Genomic DNA, 18466 nt, shown 5'->3' on the forward strand with positions numbered 1-18466 from the left:
TTGGAAGGAGTTTCACTTCTGCTCCTATTTACCCACGGCAGACCTGTGTTTTAGGGGCAAACTTACCACACTGACTAGAGCCTGCTGAGGTCTTCTGTTTGGGTGAGGGGTTCCCTAGGCTCCCATCCAGCCAGCACGGTAATTCACTGTAGTCCAAGTTCTAGAAGAAGGGGTTGAATCAAAAGACCAAATGAAGTACTAGCTAGGTCCAGGTCGTGGGTGGATTCCCCAAAGAAGAGCCCACCATGGCTGTCCTATGTGATCAGTCATGCCACTGGTGTCCCAGGTGTTCTGTGGAGGAGTGGGCCCAGTAGCAGCAGTCCCAAGCAAGACAGGAGTGTTGGGGTGTCCCTGGTCTTCCTTGGTGGCAGTATGAGGTGGATTGTTTTCCAGGGTGTCCCAGCTGTTCCCAATGAGGGGTTGGCCCAATGGTGGCAGTGCTAGGAGGCCCAGGACTGCCTGGGCACCCCAGGCAGGTGTTCTTGTAGAAGGGTGGGCCCAGCAGGGGCCTAGGTCAACCTGGGGCTTCCCAGTTGTTCCTAGCATCCCAGATGTCCCTTGGGGAATGTTGGGTGTTAAGCATGGTGCAGAAGCTGTGCTCCATGGTGGTGTGGTGTGGTTCTCTGTCTTTGTGCTTTTAAAAACTGAATTGCAAACTGGGAAGAATTAATTAATTAAATCTTCTACTTGATCTTTTTTAGTGTGTGTGTTTTTGAGACAAGGTCTTGCTGTGTAGTTCAGGCTGGTCTTGAGTTCATTTTGTAGCCCAGGTGGTCTGAAACTTGCACCAATCCATCTAATTCAGCCTCCTGAGTTCTGGGATTACAGGAGTGCACCACCACTGCAGCATTTTTTAAATCTTTCTTTTCATAGACAAAACCTATTGTTCCATTTCATTCCAACTAATATACTTTGTGTTTTTTTTAAATTAAATTAAAAATTTTTTTGGTACCAAGGATCAAACTCAAGACTTTGCATTTGCGAAGCAAGCACTTACACTGCTGAGCTAAACACCCGGCCCTCAACTAATACATTTTAATCAGTAGTTCCTCAAGTATCTTCTTATGTGCTTTCATCTCTGAGATACACTGTCTATCTGCATTATGCAGGTGAATGAGTGAAATACATTAAGTATCCAGTGGCCTGGATCACCTCAGTTTTAAAGTTTCTTCGAGAATGCTTTCAAACCCAGTAAGAATGACACACAACCTTTAAATTCTGGAGAACTATACTGTTATGTGAACAGGGAAGTAACAACGAAATTAACAGCTGTGTTGTAATCAAAGGAGTTTATTACTTTTTAAAAACATAGTCATGGAAATGAAAAATAAATATAAATTTTAGGATTCTCTCACAAAACATCTGCAAGTAACATTCAAATCTTTAAGTTTGAAATTCTGTAAATAATTTTCTTTGGACAGCATAGGTTGTTGTATTTGAGAAGGAAAGAAATGTATTTCATGAGGCAAAACACTAACTTTTTTCTTTTAATTCATACTGGGTATCAAACTCACGACCGCCTGCTTGCAAGGCAGGTTCTTATGCCGCTGAGCTAAATCCCCAGCCCCAAAACACTAATTTTTAATACTGAGGTAACATTGTTGTAAGTTGTCTAAAATTACTTAATTTCTGTCCTTTAAAACCTATATTATGTTCCTAAGGTTTGTGTAACTTCTGTCTTAAATAATCGGGCTCGCAATGGGGTACCTACTGCTAAGGTAACATGTAGGATAGGTTTCAAAATAAGCTTTCATACCAAGTGCTGCTGTTGGGGTCCAATTCCTTTATGAAACATGCCAATTAATATTGCTCTTAATACTCTCCTTCACCAAATCAAGAACCAAGAAATTTAGGTACTCAAAATAGGGATAGTGCACTGCTCTAAAAGAACTCCTCGGAAAGAAGAGGGAAACTCTTTGCAATATAAAACATCCCAAAAATCTTAGTGTCATTTTAAGCTTTGGTACCGTGTATAAATACAGAAGTTAAAACATTATCATATATTATTTGGAAGTATTAACTTGAGAAATGTGAAAATTAAGCTTTTAACTTTTGTTCTAGCTCTTCTCTCTATCCTTTTTTTAAGAGACTAGAAAAAGTTTAGAATAAATGAATAATATTCTAAACTCACCAAACTGAAATGTTGGAATAATGATTTGTAAGTTTGCAGCTTTTCTACCTGCTCCAGTGCCCTTAAAGACACAAACATAGTAGCCAAAGGCTTAAAACTACTCTGAAACTTTTGGGATGCCTTGTACTTTACTATCTGTAGTGATTATTGAACCATCATATTGGTTTGCATTATAGAAATATCTTCTGACATGTTTATTTAACAAAGGGAAATCATCAAAAAATTATCAGCACCACTTTTACCTCATAAGATTCTGTATGAACCCGATAAAAGTAGATAGCCAATAGCAGATGATTTTTCTTTATGACCACAGACATGGAATGGCATGAGGCTGCTAAGTAGTGCTTGTAAAGAACCTGAGTGGCAAGTGCTCTCTGGCTGAATTTTTGTGTAAAATTGCTGACATGACTGCCTAGGAACTCAGTGATACCACAGGAAGGAAGAACCTTCAATACTGATGACGTGGCAGTGTAGTCCTAAATGATTTCATAAGTGTGAATACTCCCATTTTGGGGCTGGGTGAATGGCTCAGTAATAGACATACTGCCTGAGACATGGATAGGAATGTGGATTTTTCTCTCAGCACCATGTAATACAAAAGGTTCCCCATTTTTTAACAGTAATACTATGCTAATCCTAAAAGTCTACACAGCTATATTGTGGCAGGGGACATGAAAACTAAACAGATACTATTTAAAAAATCTACCTTAAAAATTTATTAAAATTTTAAACTAGCTTAACTTTATACTCTTAATCTAAAAACCTTGCAGAGTTCACAGGCATTGGCCTGTGAAGTAAGCGAATGGTTGTGTCAGCCAGGAGCTTCTGCTTTGTGGTACTAGTAACTCTGCTCACATCAATGAAGAAAGGAAGTGTGTTGTTGCTTTCACAAGGTCTCTTCCCATGCAATACAACTATAACTGTCCAACAGTTTCTGAAATTCAAGGTCTTTCCTTTTGGCAAACATGTTCACTTTGGATTTTTTTTTTTTTCAAAGACAGGTGGTCCATCTTGTGTAAACGAGGGTCTACGATGTCATAGCCCTCATCTCTCTCTTTTAAGACAGGATGGCTTTAGACAGTTGAATTCCAGTGAAGCTGTCATCACTGGAAGCTTTTCTGATTTCACCTCTGTGCAAGCCTCCATCCTCACAGTATCTTGACATCGCCTAGGAAAGTTTATCAAAAGGAATACAGGTAAAAATTTTTAAAAGACAGAAACCTTAAAGAAAAGTAATCTAATCACAGAAGTTTAGTCATACAAACTTACTTTAGCTACTTCATGGTCACTGATGCTTTGGGTGTTTGAGACCTGCACTGCCAGGTTAAGAGGTTGCTACTTCCTGCCAATTCACTAACATTCTTTAATGATGATTCAATTACCAAGTAAGGGGAAGTTTGTTCAGTTACAGTCTTTACAAATGGAGTTTCCAAAGCCGACAAAATTTGGTGATACGATAAGCTACCAACAGCATTTTTTATCGTGTAACTATATTAAAAATGATAAGGCTACATATGTGCAAAAACAATCAGTAAATACTGAACCAGCTATTCCAATGCTATCTGACCATTATTAGTTTCCAAACTCTAAGGTATTTCCTTGGAAGGTGGTATGGATTTAATGTAGAGCAGGAGAATTCTGCAGCACCAACGCATGCTTCTTCAAATTCACATGAGTTGTAGGATCAAAATACATATTCCAAAATGGATAAGTCCTCAGTTTAAGAGGATAAGTCCTCTGTTCTGGGAGAACATTCCTGAGTCAGATTAATTTGTGAGTCCAACAAAATGAATCTTATAGTCAGTGGACACAAATATACAATGTAAAGCACTGAAAAGCAATCACCAGTGAAATAATCTTCATAATCTGCAAAAACCTGAAACCTAAATATTTGTAAGTTGGAGAGTTACTATGCCATGGACGCACTACAGAAAGTACCATTTGAATGTATGCATCCTTTTCAGGTAACAATTGTTTTGGTGGAGGATCACCAAAAGTCACAAACCATGTGCATTATTTTGCCTATGTAAGCTGCCATTTCCCTTTAAAACTCATGTACTTCCAATTTCCACATGCACAACACATATCTTACATATAGGGCTGTCATGTTAGCCAGTAAGAATCTGTCTACTGAATCCTTGGTCTTGAAGTAGGACAGCTGAATTGTGATATGAATTTTAAAATTGAGTAAAAAATAAGCACAAGTAATTAAGTGAACAGTATTTGTATACATGATAAAGAAAACAAGCCCAGGTAGTTAATCATGTGTGGCTATGGAGAAAGGTAGCGGTTCAAAAGGAAAACCATTTTGATCAGAATAATGCTGATTAAAATATTCTGAATTATGATCAATGAAAATAGAACTGCTTTTAAATAATAATGTGGATCTCTATCTGAACCATTAAGAACTAAAATATATGACACACACTAAAGGTTTAGTAAACTCTTGAAAGTGTTAATTTCAAAACTTGCCATTTTCCTTAACTACTTTATATGATATAGCCACAGATGCTGGCATTAGTGGCTCACAGAACATCCTACTTAGTGAAGGCACAGCCTTACTTCTAGTTTCTGTGCTCTTTCTTTGGTGAGAGGTGCAGGCACAAAATACATGTTGCTGTGATCTGCTAAAGAGCGAAGATCAAAGTAGTATTTGGCATAAATGCTGGCAGACACATTAACATTAAACTCAAGCAGACACAAGTAATGCCTTTCCAGTTGATTTCTGTGGAGGAAGAACACAGAAAAATGAACATCAGATAATTTTGATCAAGTAGAGTATCTTCGAAAACGTCATTTTGAGCTTCTAAGGACTGCTGTAAATTCTATTAAAAGTTTCTTTACTTTAAAGAAAAACAAAACAGTAAAAGGGTACAAGTAATACAGAATTTCAAAAAAATAAACAGTAAGAAATCACTAGTTAATAGATTACATAATGTCATATTAGAAATAGTTGTTCAACTTTCAAAATTAAAGCATACAAAGTGGACATTCAAACAGTGAGACTGCAAACAGTTGTGTTCAGTGATCCAACAAAAACTTTATTTTACAGTCCTAAACACACCTTCAGTTGTATCCTTTAGAGCACTTTCTATCTCTCACTTTTTTACAATTACAATTACACATTTTGGGTTTTATTACTCGTACAGTTCTTAATACTGACTGCTGTAAATTCTGAGATGTAGGGAGGCTACTTAACTGATAAGAAAAAATACTCATGTGCCAACAGGCTGTTTTGAATTGTTTCTGTATCCCAGCACTTTTGCATTTGGGTGGACAATAGTTATAGCCTATTCATTACTGCCTATTGCTGGCTCATGATTCTTTCTTCAACGTCCAGCAGTGCATCTGTGTGACTCATGCTTCACGCACATTCATCACTACATTGAGCAGAGAAAAAATAAATGTATGCTAATGTTAGCTCTCAAAGGCTTGCAGACATATTGAGGGGGAAGTAGAGGGGCACCAGGGAAAGATGCACCATTCTGCTCTCTGAGGGGCAAGCACTTCAAGCAAGCATTCATCCTAAATTTGCAAGGAAGGAAAAAAAAAAACTCCACTATATGAGAAAGGCAATCCTTTCCCCTGTCTCAGCATAAGAGACTGTGATGAAGGGCATATTATTAGTGGGTTTACAAATTGTGACCATGACAAGATACCCATTTTAAACTTTGGAAGATGGAAAGGTCAAACACAGGAGTCTTAAGTGGACTACATCCCTTGTAGGACAAGAACATTGTCAGAGCCCTCACACTCATGTTTCTGTGCTGGGGAAATCCAAATTGATCAGTATCTGCTGCCCCTCACCAGAAGAGAATGTACATGTGTGGGCATACACACACATGCACAAACACATGCACATGTATGCACACGTGTGAGTTCAGTGCAGTGGAAAGAGAAATGACTGGGTACAGCCCTGTGCTATGTGACTAGGGAGCTGCCTTTGCACCTTCTATACACATAAAATCAGAGCCCATCAGACTGATTTCTACACACATACAACACTCCTAATGAGGGGTAGGCAGGCACAGGAGTCTGGAATAAATTCTGTTGTAAAGACCAGCTAAAGCAAAGGTACAACTTGTGACTCAGACTAAACCTATAGCCCCAGGGATATAACAGTGATCAAGCATTTATTTCAAAAGTCAGACATGGTCGCCCTTAAAGAAGGGAATGGCGCTGAAAGCTGTTAAAAAGCCATGAAGATAAACACAGTAATATGTTATATTGCTGGTAAGGTTATAAAATACTTGTCTGCAACCTCCAGAAAAAAATTACAGCTTATGAATCATACCATTACAATAACAATCCATTAAAACAAATTAATGATGGAAAACATGAATTTCTATACTGTAGATTGACAGGGTATCATAGTTTTAAGCTCATTTTTATTTTCTATAAAATGTAATATTTAAAATATTTCTTAAAATGCATGCCTTAAGGGACCAAGTGAGCTGGAACATGGATAGAAAAGTCACGAAAACCTTGTAAACTCACATGTCTTGGAGTGCAAGGTTCTTGAGGATCTGGCAGAAGTATATGTTCCACACAGCCTTATCATGCCAAACCTTGAAGGCAAGAACAATGGCTCCCAAGACAATCCTTTTCCAGTTGGTAGGACAGAGGTCAATCTTAGCATATGACATCAACCTTTCTAAGTAAACCTGCAAAGAGTAGAGCACCGCTTTTTCATTTTAGCTCTGTTTAAGTGCTTTGCTAAGAACTGTTGTACATGATGTTTATTCTGTGATGAGAAAGGGAAGTGCGACTGAGAGATTGTGCTCAGCTAAAGCAAGATGTGAGGTCACAACTGTAAATCAGACATGCCTGCTGCCCATGTAATTTTCCTACACAGTTTTGGTGAGTGGAATGCCTGGACATTGCAACAGAAGTCATCCAGCTGGTAGTATTGCTATCACCTCCACATTCGTGAAGGGCGCAGGTGTAAGTTTGTTCAGTAAATACCAAGTGCCACCAACATGTAATATAACATACAGGTGGTAGATATAAAATGGTTTTAGACATGTTATAGTCAGCTGTGATACCTAACTCAAAGTGAGCACATTTCATCTTTTCATAGTATTAAGCCTTTTGTGGCAATAACTGTGGAGAAAAGCACCTTCCCATGGCTGGTGAGCAGAACAGCATGAGAGGTGCAAGATTTACAGCTATGAAGTTTTTCTGAAACGCAGTACCTTTATAATGAAACCACAAGTAAAACAAGATGGTCCTTCTTAGAGCCCTTTTTCATATTCCCACTATTCATGAATATCGATTTTCTTTCCTACATAATTAGCTACTTATTCAATGCTTTGGCTTTATGATGAGAAGAACAGCTGCCAGCCTGTAACCCTGGGACCCCTAAAGTTCCAGGCAGTTCATGACATGACCTCAGGCACTGTTTACATATATCAAATATCTGTTCTACAAAGAACTAGGTGAGCAAATTGCCGAGTAATGATGACAGAGGAAGCTGTATGCTGTTAATTAAATCTGATCAATACAAAAGTTTCCTGATGCTCAAGTCTCCTAGATAGAAAGCTTAAGATTTGCACATGTACCTATTCACATCCTTGTATACTTGAAATCATTTCTAGGGTATTACACTAAAAAAATTCAAGGTAAATTCCAAGTAAAGGTAGATACACTATACATTTAAGCATTAAGGACAAGGGAAAACAAGGCCATAAAATTTCCCCAAATGGTGAAATTTTAGAAGCAGAGCTCATGGACTGGATATGCTATTTTAACTCTTTCTATCGCAACTATAAAGAAAAAGGCTCACTTTTAAGAGCATAGTTACAATCTGTAAGCTGTCAGGCTCGCAGTCCATATTAGGCAATATTCTTAAACCTTGACTGTATTCATTCTCCAATACCTGCTCCCTTAGCTATTCTAACTATGTTACTGTGTTCCAGGATGCAAATCTTCTGTATATAAGTGATGTGAGATAATGAAACAATGCTGGTCATCTTTTCCATGGCTTTGTTTTGGGTTAGTATTCATTTGTACCACTTGCCTGTTATGTGAGTGGACCACTGTTCTTTACTTTCAAACAAGGCAAACTCTTCCATCAGTATTGGTGCCCCACCCCACTTCTGCTGGACACTGATTATCTCTTTCTGAAGACTTTTTACGTCAAATGTCACTCCCCCAGGTGGTTTACATTGCTCTCATCTCCCTTGCTGAAACTCCAGTACTGCTACCTTTGACCTGGATCACTGTATTATGCCTATGCATATCCCTCATTTCCCCTTCTTTGTTTAACCATTTTTCCTGTATCACTGCACTCTTCTGGAACAGTCTTGCCAATCCGATTGTGGGATGCAAACTTACACACCAGTTATGCATCCTAACACTCCACTCTCCAACCCTTCCTAATATGTAAGCAGCACTGCTCCTTGCCTAGTACTATGAACAAAATTTATAGTGTGACATATTCCACACCAATCTATGCATACTTTCTATTATCTCTACTTCCATTGGTAACATGAAAGCTTTCTGTCCTGAGCTTCCATTTGTCTTTGGTCATCTGCATCACCATGTTGCTTCCTAACCCTTGTCCTCTGCCTCTAATCCAAACCCCACCTGCAGTTTATGTTCCCCAAGACAGTCTGGAAAGCCCTGACATGTAAGGAACAATTCACTGGTAGATCAATATCTACCAAATGTTACCAATCAACCTCCCATGCTTTGCAAATGATGTGTGACCCTGAGAGAGTGATCCTTACCCACAGCATGCTAGTCACCCTGTTCTTGCTTGAGCACATGAAACATGTTCCTGAACTGGGGGCCTACATCTTACCCTCTTGAATGTAATGCATGAGCACCTTGCCTTCCCTGCTCCAGTCAGGTTGTACTTCAAGTGTCACTACTCTGAAACAAGATCTTCCTGGTCACTCTGCCTGAAACTGAAAGCTCTGAAATCACTCTTCAACCTCCTACAATGCTCTGTCTTCTTGACATTTACTGCAATGTGAGATATTCATATACATGAAAAATATCCCATGACTTTTTCACTAGATCATGAGCTCACAAACAGCAAGAATTTTGCTCTATCTCTTTGTTCTTCCCCCGCATAAATATCAGTGAGTATCAGTGAGTGTCAGTGCAACTTCTTGACCTCATTCATCACTCTGACCACATCATCTCTCGCCTTCATTTCTCTTTTCTCCTTTCTCCCATTGCTCTGCCTACTTCTTTTGAAACTTTGCCTTTAACTGCTAAGGACTCCTGCCCACTTTTCAATGAATTCATTCTGTATATTTGAGCAGCCACCGTTCTTTACTTCTTAGTCACATTTCTGTGCCTGTACCCCTACATCCAAAGTATATGAAGATATGCCACAGTTATTTCAAGGAGCATCAAGCTTACCTTGTTTACATGGACACTTCCACCTCCAACCCAGCTCTGCTTGCTGTGCTATCTATCTCTACAAATGGAAATGTCCCTGATGGGTTTCTGTTTCAACAGAGGGCATGACTAAATGCCATCAGCGCAGCTGCTGTCTTAAGTGTTTTTTGTCTTCAGGCCATGTATATGACTTTCCACTATGCATTTGGTGGGGGAAGGACTGGAACAATCTCAAACATTTCACCAGTATTGTAGATGACAAATTCCACCTTCCAACTTCTGTGTGGATAACACAAATATGAGGGCACTTCTACAGTGTATCATGATAACAATGCTTTTTAAAGAACTACTGGTACTGTCATCCTGGGCAACTTCATGAATAGACAGAAGCTATCAAAAGGGATGGGTTGATACCCATACCCCAAAGACTAGAGAACTGAAGGCAGTGAATTGCCTGAAACACAGCCTGGGTCCTGTTTTGATCAGCCTAAAACCAGTGTCTGTGTCTCCTATGGTCCTGTTAATGCTCTCCTTCCCACCCCGTAGCATGTGCAAGTGTTCACAGTGTCAGCTCTGTGTATACTGATGTGTGTGGGGAAAACTCTTCAGCTTCCTTTAATTGCATTTGTTTTGTGATGAGAAAATTAAAGACACCATTTTAAATGATAATGCCTAGGGAACCCAAATACATTTACTTTCTTTTGATAGGCTTTTTTATGGTTTGTGTCTAGATGTCTACCCAAAGCCATGTGCACTCAGAGGACCTATTTAGAGAAGGGTGAATCTAGATTATGCAATGCTGGGATTAAGGGTGTGTGATTGCTGGGTCAGATTATTGGTTGGATTGACACTGCCCTAATTCCAGTAGACTGCATAAAATGTAAGGAACAGAAAGAAGCTTGTCTCTCCCTGTTTCTCTTATTACTTTTGCTTTCTTCCACTGATATGGGCTATTGCTCTTATGCTATGTTCCACTGAACTTTGGAGCCAGTACATTATGGACTAAATCACTACAAATTGTGAGCTAAATGAACTTTTCTCCTTTTTACAATGGGTGCCCTTTATTTTGTCTCAGCAATGAAAGAAATGTATCAAAGGCTGGTCTTAGTAAAGTTCTCATGATAATTTAAGGAATCTAACTTGAAAAAAGTGACCTTTTATGTGTACAAAACCATTCTATGCATGTTTGATAAAGAAGACACATCTTACCAAAGTCATTATTGCGCATTCAGTTGGTATGCATAGGGCATTAAAAATAATAGCAACAAATCTGTATATACATTCATGTTCAGGATCATGCTGAAAGTAGTCCTCTGGAAGCGTCTCTTCCTGAAAGGAGAAATGATGCAATGCAAGTATGATCTGAAGAAAGCTTTAAATATTCTTAAGACAGCAACCTTCACCTTATGTTCACATGTTCCTGAAAATAATTTTCACTGGGTTGTATGTCATTTCATCTTCTACTAGAGACACTGGGATCTTTGACTTTGCCCAGTGATGCTTTGGTCAGTGAGGATCACATATTCAACAGCAGCCCCATAATGACCACATGGTGCACCAGAGTCATCTTTGTTGTGTAAGCACACTCTGAGGTTTGCACAAGATTGGAATCACTTATCAATACATCTCTCAAAATGTACTCCATTAGTAAGAAGAAGAGAAGTGTGCAAGGTCAGAAAAATCACTATTTCTTTCTACTGTGATTAACAGCATTCTCAGATTGATTTATAGCCTTAAAGTCTTCTAAATTGTATGTTGTATTTCTTTGTACATGGCCTGAAGTCTAAAATATATAATTATTGTCCTGCAGCCACAACCTCTTCTGGAAGTCAGCAGCCAGATGACGGTTGAGCAGTGCAAAGTGATAATATGCCTGAGGAACTGACTTTTAATTTTACATCATTCAAACCTAACTCTTTCTTCAGAGATATCACCTATGCAGTAATGTGTATATCAGATTCTATTGGAAAATATTATTATTATTTTATTAAAAGAGGAAACAAAACAAAACAAATCAAAGCAGTAAAGGGTAAAAATAATACATAATATCTGGACAGATATATGCAGTAAGAAATCATTGATTAATAGATTACATATTTTCATCTTAGAAACAGTTGTGCAAGTTACAAAATTAAAGCATACAAAGTGGAAATTCATACAGTGAGATTGCAGACAGTTCTCTTCAATGGTCCAACAAAAACTCAGTAATGAGTTTTTCTATCCTACACACTTAAATATATATGCAGGTATATCCTTTAGATCACTTTCTTTTCCTCTCTTTTTTACAATAACAATTACACTTTTTGAGTTTTATTAGTCCCACAGACCTTACAACTATTGTTTGAAGCGATAAAAAAGAACAAATGTGACAAAACAAAACAGAGTTAGTTAGAACAGAAGGATGGACTTAGTACATGATGCAAAAACAGAATACCAGGTGATCAACAATGGTTACCATTATGCCTCTTGGTATCTTATAAAGAGTTGTGTATATCATCAGGTACAATAAAATTGAGCAAAACAGTACAGAACAAGACCAGTAAAACCTACATTGGAGACCTTACAGGACTTCAAAAGTAGATAATAGTGAAAGCATAATGGCCATCATAGTAAATCTTATTGTCTTCAAAGTGGTTGCCTATGCCCTCAAACTTGATAGTATCAAACAAAACAGAATAGAGTGAAATAAATCAGACCAGGATGGGAGAGCAACACAGGTGCTCAAGAGAGGTTAATAGGAAAAATAACTGTTACTATATCCCACTATTTTTTAAATTTAGTTTTAACTAACTCTTTCCTCAGAGATATCACCTATTCATTAATGTGTATATCAGATTTTACTGAAAACTGCTTTTGAAAATGTACATTTTCTGATGTTGGAGTAGTACATTTATTCACTTTAGTTCAGTAATAGAGGAGCTTTAAGCCACTTTTGCCCATATCATAACCCTAAAGAACAGTTCTTTTCATAGAACATGTCATACAACATGATGTTGGAAAGCACATGATTTAAATTCAAATAGAAGTGTGTGATTTATTTCTGCACTTAATATCAAAAGAAAAAGCATCAAAGATACGGTTAGGTAAAAAATGATCTTGTAAAACTGACACTTACTGTGAGAGGATGCAGTCTCTCATCAAAAATATCCAGGGATGTATTTGCATCTCTGCAAAGAAAAGTTCATCTAAGTCATTTATATCTTAGTTAAGTACCTGGTAAGGGTAGGGGACTATGGAGAAAGAGGCCTAACCTTCAACATATCAAGCAGTTTTAGAAATTCTTCTCCTTGATTTTGACCTTAAGACATCTCTTTGTTTAGTGCATCAAGTACTGTGAAGACTTTTCTAAGATAAGCAGGCTAAGTTGCCTATAAGTAATGACACTTCCTTACAGGCAATGCTAGTAAAGCAGCAGTGCTGGGTATTCAAACCTAGAAGTGTAGTAAATGTGAATGAGATTTAGATCTCCAAAGTTTTCTTTTCTTCAGTCCTCTATATTTTCATCATGCATTTGTGTTTCTGTTGTGTCAAAAAATGTAGCAGCTTTTGTATAGGAGACCAGTATTTTCATTGAAGTATTATACTGTGTTCCTATAAAGCAATGGTTTGCTGTGGTCTCTGGACCTCTGGAGAACCCTCAGTATCATTTTCAGGAGGCTCAAGCGCTCAAACTTCTCTTACAATCATGAAGAATTTACTTATTTTTTGACTGTTGGTCACTTGTTATGCTCATATAAAGGCAAAATCAAAACTTGCAATTTCTTAATGTGAACCATTCCTGTGGCACCAAGTTACATCAGAGGTCATTGTATTTTTCACTGTCACTTGCAGTTTTGTTTAAAAACCTTTTATAATTGCCTATGATGAAACAGCAAAGAATAATGTTGGTAAATCTTGGATCAGCTTTTTGGTATTATGAATAAATGAAAAGTTCACATAAAGCAGTTCTGCATACTGAAGTATGTTCTCAGAACTTCACTTAGGATTTAGTTGTGAGTTTAACAGTCTTTTTATCATAGAACTCTACTTTTACATGAAACTAGATATATCAATAGAGAACATAGTGGGCCTCGAGGAAAGTGAAGAAATAGTTGTTGCCAATGTCAAATTCAAGCAGTGAATCTAAAACGTTGAGATTTATGCAAGATGTATACCTTGAAATCTGCCTATGACAGACTCTCAGTATCTGGAAGACTTTTTGCTAAGACTGGTGATGATAATAACGAAAGTGTTCTGGATGTTGTAAAAAAAATCTGAACTGGTAATTTCAAAGCTCACTGATGTATATTATGAATCATGTACTCATAAAAGAATTGCTCACTGTGAAAGACACACCAATAAGTGTTATTTTGTAGCAGTTTCAGAGACACAATGTAAAATTCCATTATACCTAACTTAAGAAACTAATCTTTGCAGTGTGTGATGTAAAGTAAAAGATTATCCATATGATCTGTATTTTAAAAACACATTTATATCAAAATATATACAATTATGTGATTGGTTATTTTTCTTATTGTTTCTTCCAAAGGAACTGCCGATGAATCAAGAAAAAGGTGAATTTAATTGTGTTCTATTCAGTCAAATGAGGACTTGTACATCAGTGTAAATAGAGATACATTTTTCAACCAATGTAGAAAGGGAACAGAAATGTAAGAGTTATAAAAGATAGTCATTTTTGTTATGTGTGTTAACAATGTGGTTTTTAATGGGAGTGATCTTGTCCAACAGTAGACATTGTTTGTTATCACAAGATGAGGGAGAAAGCGACTGGCATCTACTAGGCAGAGGACAGCAGTCCTGTAATACATCCTACACTGAGTAGGACAGCCCCCACAACAAACAGTACCTGGCTTAAAATGTCAGTAGATCCACGATCAAGAAATGCTGTTAACACCTCCCACCTGCACACACACAGGCACACACAAACACATATGCATTTAACTCTGTTTTAATTTCTAAACAGAACACATCAATATAATCTATGGAAGCAAATATCCTTTGTGATCTTTAAGAGAATATTTTTCAACAGACCTAATTACAATAACAAGAAACCTGAAATGACTTGCTTCCATCTATTACTAAAAGCACAGCACAACCTCTGATGTTTGCAGCCAGGGCCTGATAATATATAGGTATTCTGTAAATTAAGTTGAAGTATAAGGCAAGTTTTTAAGAGCTCACCTGTATTTTATGTGGTAATATACTGCCAACGTCATACTGTGGGAAGGAAAAAAAATATATGTTATAACCAAGATTATTGGTGAAATTGAAGACATGTTTTCAAGGAGAAACTTCCCATAGACTTGTCTTGCAGTTTCAGAACAGTATCATATGGGCACTTGCCCCTGTTTAATTTAACTTGCTTATAGTAGACAGATGCCAAATGTTATGCAATGTGACATCAGGACATCTTCTTTTAACTATACATTATTACGTTTTTCTCTGTCATTTGTGTTTCTACCCGTATAACCTCTTTCCCTGGACAAATTCTATAAATCTTCCCAAATACTTAAAACTAAACCACATAATATTTTTTTAAAAAACTTTGAAGCTCGTGCATTTATTTCAGTTGACTTATTCATTATTCACCTGCCCATAATTTTCATTATTTCTCTGAAAGTTAATTAAAAAAATGCTGTAGAACAAAATGAAAATCATTCCTCCAGTACAAGAAAAAATTTTGTAGTAAATGCAAGTGGCCTCCAAACTGATAATAGTTCTTTTATGCTGAAAAGTCAGTGATAGTAATGCAGCCTACATCTGTACAGTACAATATTCATGGGAAATATTTCCAAATTAGTTTAAATAAAGAATAAATAGGCAGACACAACCCTTCATATCATACATTGCTGTATCTCTAAATTATGCATAGGTGCTGTTTACTAGGGTACAAAGGGATTCCCTTGAGTGAGTTATATGCTTTGATTTGCTCTCATTGTTTAAAAGGAAGCTTAACATCATCAAGGGAAGACAAAGCTGAATTTTAAAATAAGTCCAGAATGTGTTTAAAATTTAAAGTCTGACATCATATGCATCAGGGATGCACATTTTATAGTATTTCAAACAGTTTATCTCCAAACTGCGTTTAATCACAGACTGACCATCATACATTGAAAAGGTTCACCAAAACTTATTAGAAATTTCATCTAACAACCAACCATTACAGATAAGGGAACCAAAGCTTGCCCAAAATCCAAAAACCAAATAGTCAGAAGCAATTCTTTTCCTATATGGTATTCTCTGAATCAGTAGTTCCCAAACTTTCGTGCACACTGGAATCACCCAAGGAGCTTTACAGTGATCCTTAATTCCAACTTGGGACATTATGATTAAGTGGCACAGGGAACAATTCGGTACAAAGAGTGTTTGAGAAGTTCCCCCAGGTGATTCCACTATGCAACAATGTTTGTGAATGACTTAAAAGTTAAATGTCACAATCGTTGGGCATGCATTATGTACACTACTACATGTAAACTTCATCCTTCACCCCATAGGTATGGGAAAGGGTACTATAGGCAGGGAAAGAATAAAATAGGAAACTCCTTACGTTTTCTGGCTAATCCTAAATAGAAGGAGTTAAAACACTCCTGGAAAAATTTCCCTTGGCAATAATGTGAAGGAAAAGGGTAGTGAAAAACAAAACAAAACAACAAAACAAAAAGGCACCAAATGGCTTAGGGGCTTGTACCCAAAACCAGAGAAAGAGCCGACAAGCAGAGTACAAAGAAAGTCTTGTGCACAAAACCGAGGTAACCTTCCTTTTGTACTTCCTATAGAATTCAGGGAAGCAGACTGGAAAGGAGGAGTGACTAACTCTGGGGGAAAACTTGTGTGTGTTCACACCTATGCACTAGCACACACACATACACATATGTGTTCACTCTAGGGTTAGCATATTATCCACTCTAGGAGCAGTGTATCACTACAATACACACACACACACACATCTTGTTACTAACTCAAATGTAATGATGAATAAGGCACCTCTTATTCAACCAGCTGTCCACCTTGGAGAAAAGGCCCTCTCAAGGACAAATAGAAGTTACACAAAGCCCTTGAAAGCAATGACATAGGCAAGTGGACCTGGTCCAATACAAATAAATCCCTGGGAACCAAGAGGGCTATGGTAAGTTCTAGGCAGGGCAAAGTGTCCTTGGTACACAATAAAGGTATCCAGGAACAAAGGCCTATGGATCTTCCATGTTTCTCTTGTCAGGGTGGCTATTTTCTCCCTTTCTATTGAAACATGCTTTCAAAACGTTGTATCTTTAACGTGTTATTGTATTAGAGTTTATAATCCAGGTGAGCCACTGACCCCAGTGCAGTGGTGCTCACAGAGCACATGAGGTGACACTGCACATGTATTATGGCAAACATTCAAATGCTGGTAACTGGGGTGTCAACAGAGGAAACAGCGATTGTTTTTTCCAAGAGTCATTTCTAAATTGTTAAACTGTAACTAATAGAGAACTATCTTTTCTAGAAATATCTAAATATAAAGCACCTGTTCTTTTTACATTTAACAGTGTCTTGCATCATACATGTTTAGTATAAAGAGGCACACTTTTCATGGGATTCTTTAGTTGCTAGCACGTGTTCCCTTCTACCACGAGTAGATTAAAATAAAAATGGGAAATTCACAGTTAGGCCTTTACAATCAATATAGATGTTTAGCTCCAATATTTGAAAGCGGGCAAGGAAGAGAATAATCATATGGCTGAATTTACCCAACATGGCTGGAATGTTTTAGCAGTAGGGGACCTGTCACTGAGGCCTCTGCAGCATCCCTGTACTCACCATTGTACTGTGTTTCTATGATTAGGCTTGCTGAGTGTACTCTCATCCATCCATATTGAGGAGCAGGAGCTGTAGTTCCTCGTCAGCTGACAGTAGAAGAAAATGTCACAGTAAGTTAGACTCACAAATGTTGGGGCTGTTTCCTTGGTTAAAATGTCAAGTGAAAAACCATGAATGTATTTCTTACACTGCATGAAAGGTGTGAGAGCAGTGTCCTGCATATGGGTCTGCAAAATGTTACTGGGGGAGGCTGTTTCTTTTCAGGGGTGTTGGAGGAGTAGGTTGTAAAATATAGCCCTTATTATGCTACCTGTTTTCAAATCTGACAAGCATTTAGTATACATCATTTTATAAATAGTATAAAAAGATTAAAATAAGATTTTGGACTTTTAGCAAGAAAAACAGCTAAGATTTTCTATTTCTACTGTTAGTAACTAGAATAAAATGTAATGCCTTGCATAATATTGGCACAGTATTAACAGTATAGTACAACAAACAAAAGCTTAACACTTAATTGATTAACTGACACTAAGTGTGTTAATGTGATGAGACAAATATTTCACAGTCAAAGGACTGTGCCAGGGATGCTCAGTCACTAAGAAGCCAGGGCGATAGGTCACCTGGACCTGTACCCTTAGCAAGAATACACAAGTACTATTTGAAGATTCCCTCACATCTAAATTGAGAACAAGAACAACTTTGAGAACTGAACATTCGGTTATTTTCTGGGTGGATTTCCATTCCATCACTTTGTGGAAAGCCTCAGGCACTCAAGATTACATTTAATTCTCTGAAGCTATCTGACACTTATGAGGTCACATTTCTGCCTCATTCATGCTATTCGCTGCCTGAGAAGCATTTTTTGGAGTTTATGTCCTTCAGATTTGATCCCATCTACATTCTGGAATTCATCTGCTAACAGCTGCATCATAAAACATTTCTCTGAAAGTGTTTCAGTGACAGTGTAAGAGATTGAGCATATTTAATTTTTTCCTCAGCATGGGAAAGACCTTAAAGGCATGACCCATTTTGTATAACTATATGAACATTCTGAGATGGTTAGACAACCTGTCTGGTGATATCAACAACACACAGCACAGGAGGTGAGTACAATTGGTCCACAGGTGGATTCAGATCAAGAATTTAAGAATGAAACTGTCCATGCCCCATTTTCCCATTTGTAAA

General features: G+C 37.6%; 1 protein-coding gene and 1 long non-coding RNA gene across 2 annotated transcripts in view; one reads left to right on the forward strand and one right to left on the reverse strand.

The window, feature by feature from the left end:
* LOC134470333 (uncharacterized) overlaps nt 1-17420 on the forward strand; it is a 99724-nt gene extending 82304 nt beyond the window's left edge. The window contains exon 7 of the long non-coding RNA XR_010042395.1: nt 17307-17420. This is a non-coding gene — a long non-coding RNA (uncharacterized LOC134470333). The remainder of the gene's footprint in view (nt 1-17306) is intronic.
* Nucleotides 1271-14705, reverse strand: LOC134472525 (cyclin-Y-like protein 1). The gene is made up of 6 exons (XM_063234333.1): nt 14666-14705; nt 12600-12651; nt 10694-10813; nt 6629-6795; nt 4694-4856; nt 1271-3299 (listed from the first exon to the last, which is right to left on the reverse strand). Exons 1-6 carry the CDS (start codon nt 14698-14700, stop codon nt 3189-3191), a joined length of 648 nt encoding a protein of 215 aa, XP_063090403.1. The 5' UTR covers nt 14701-14705; the 3' UTR covers nt 1271-3188.
* Nucleotides 17421-18466: the final 1046 nt, after the last annotated feature.

Source organism: Cavia porcellus, unplaced genomic scaffold, assembly GCF_034190915.1.
Source record: "Cavia porcellus strain 051 isolate PalLab524CR breed Dunkin Hartley unplaced genomic scaffold, mCavPor4.1 scaffold_23, whole genome shotgun sequence".
NCBI lineage: Eukaryota > Metazoa > Chordata > Mammalia > Rodentia > Caviidae > Cavia > Cavia porcellus.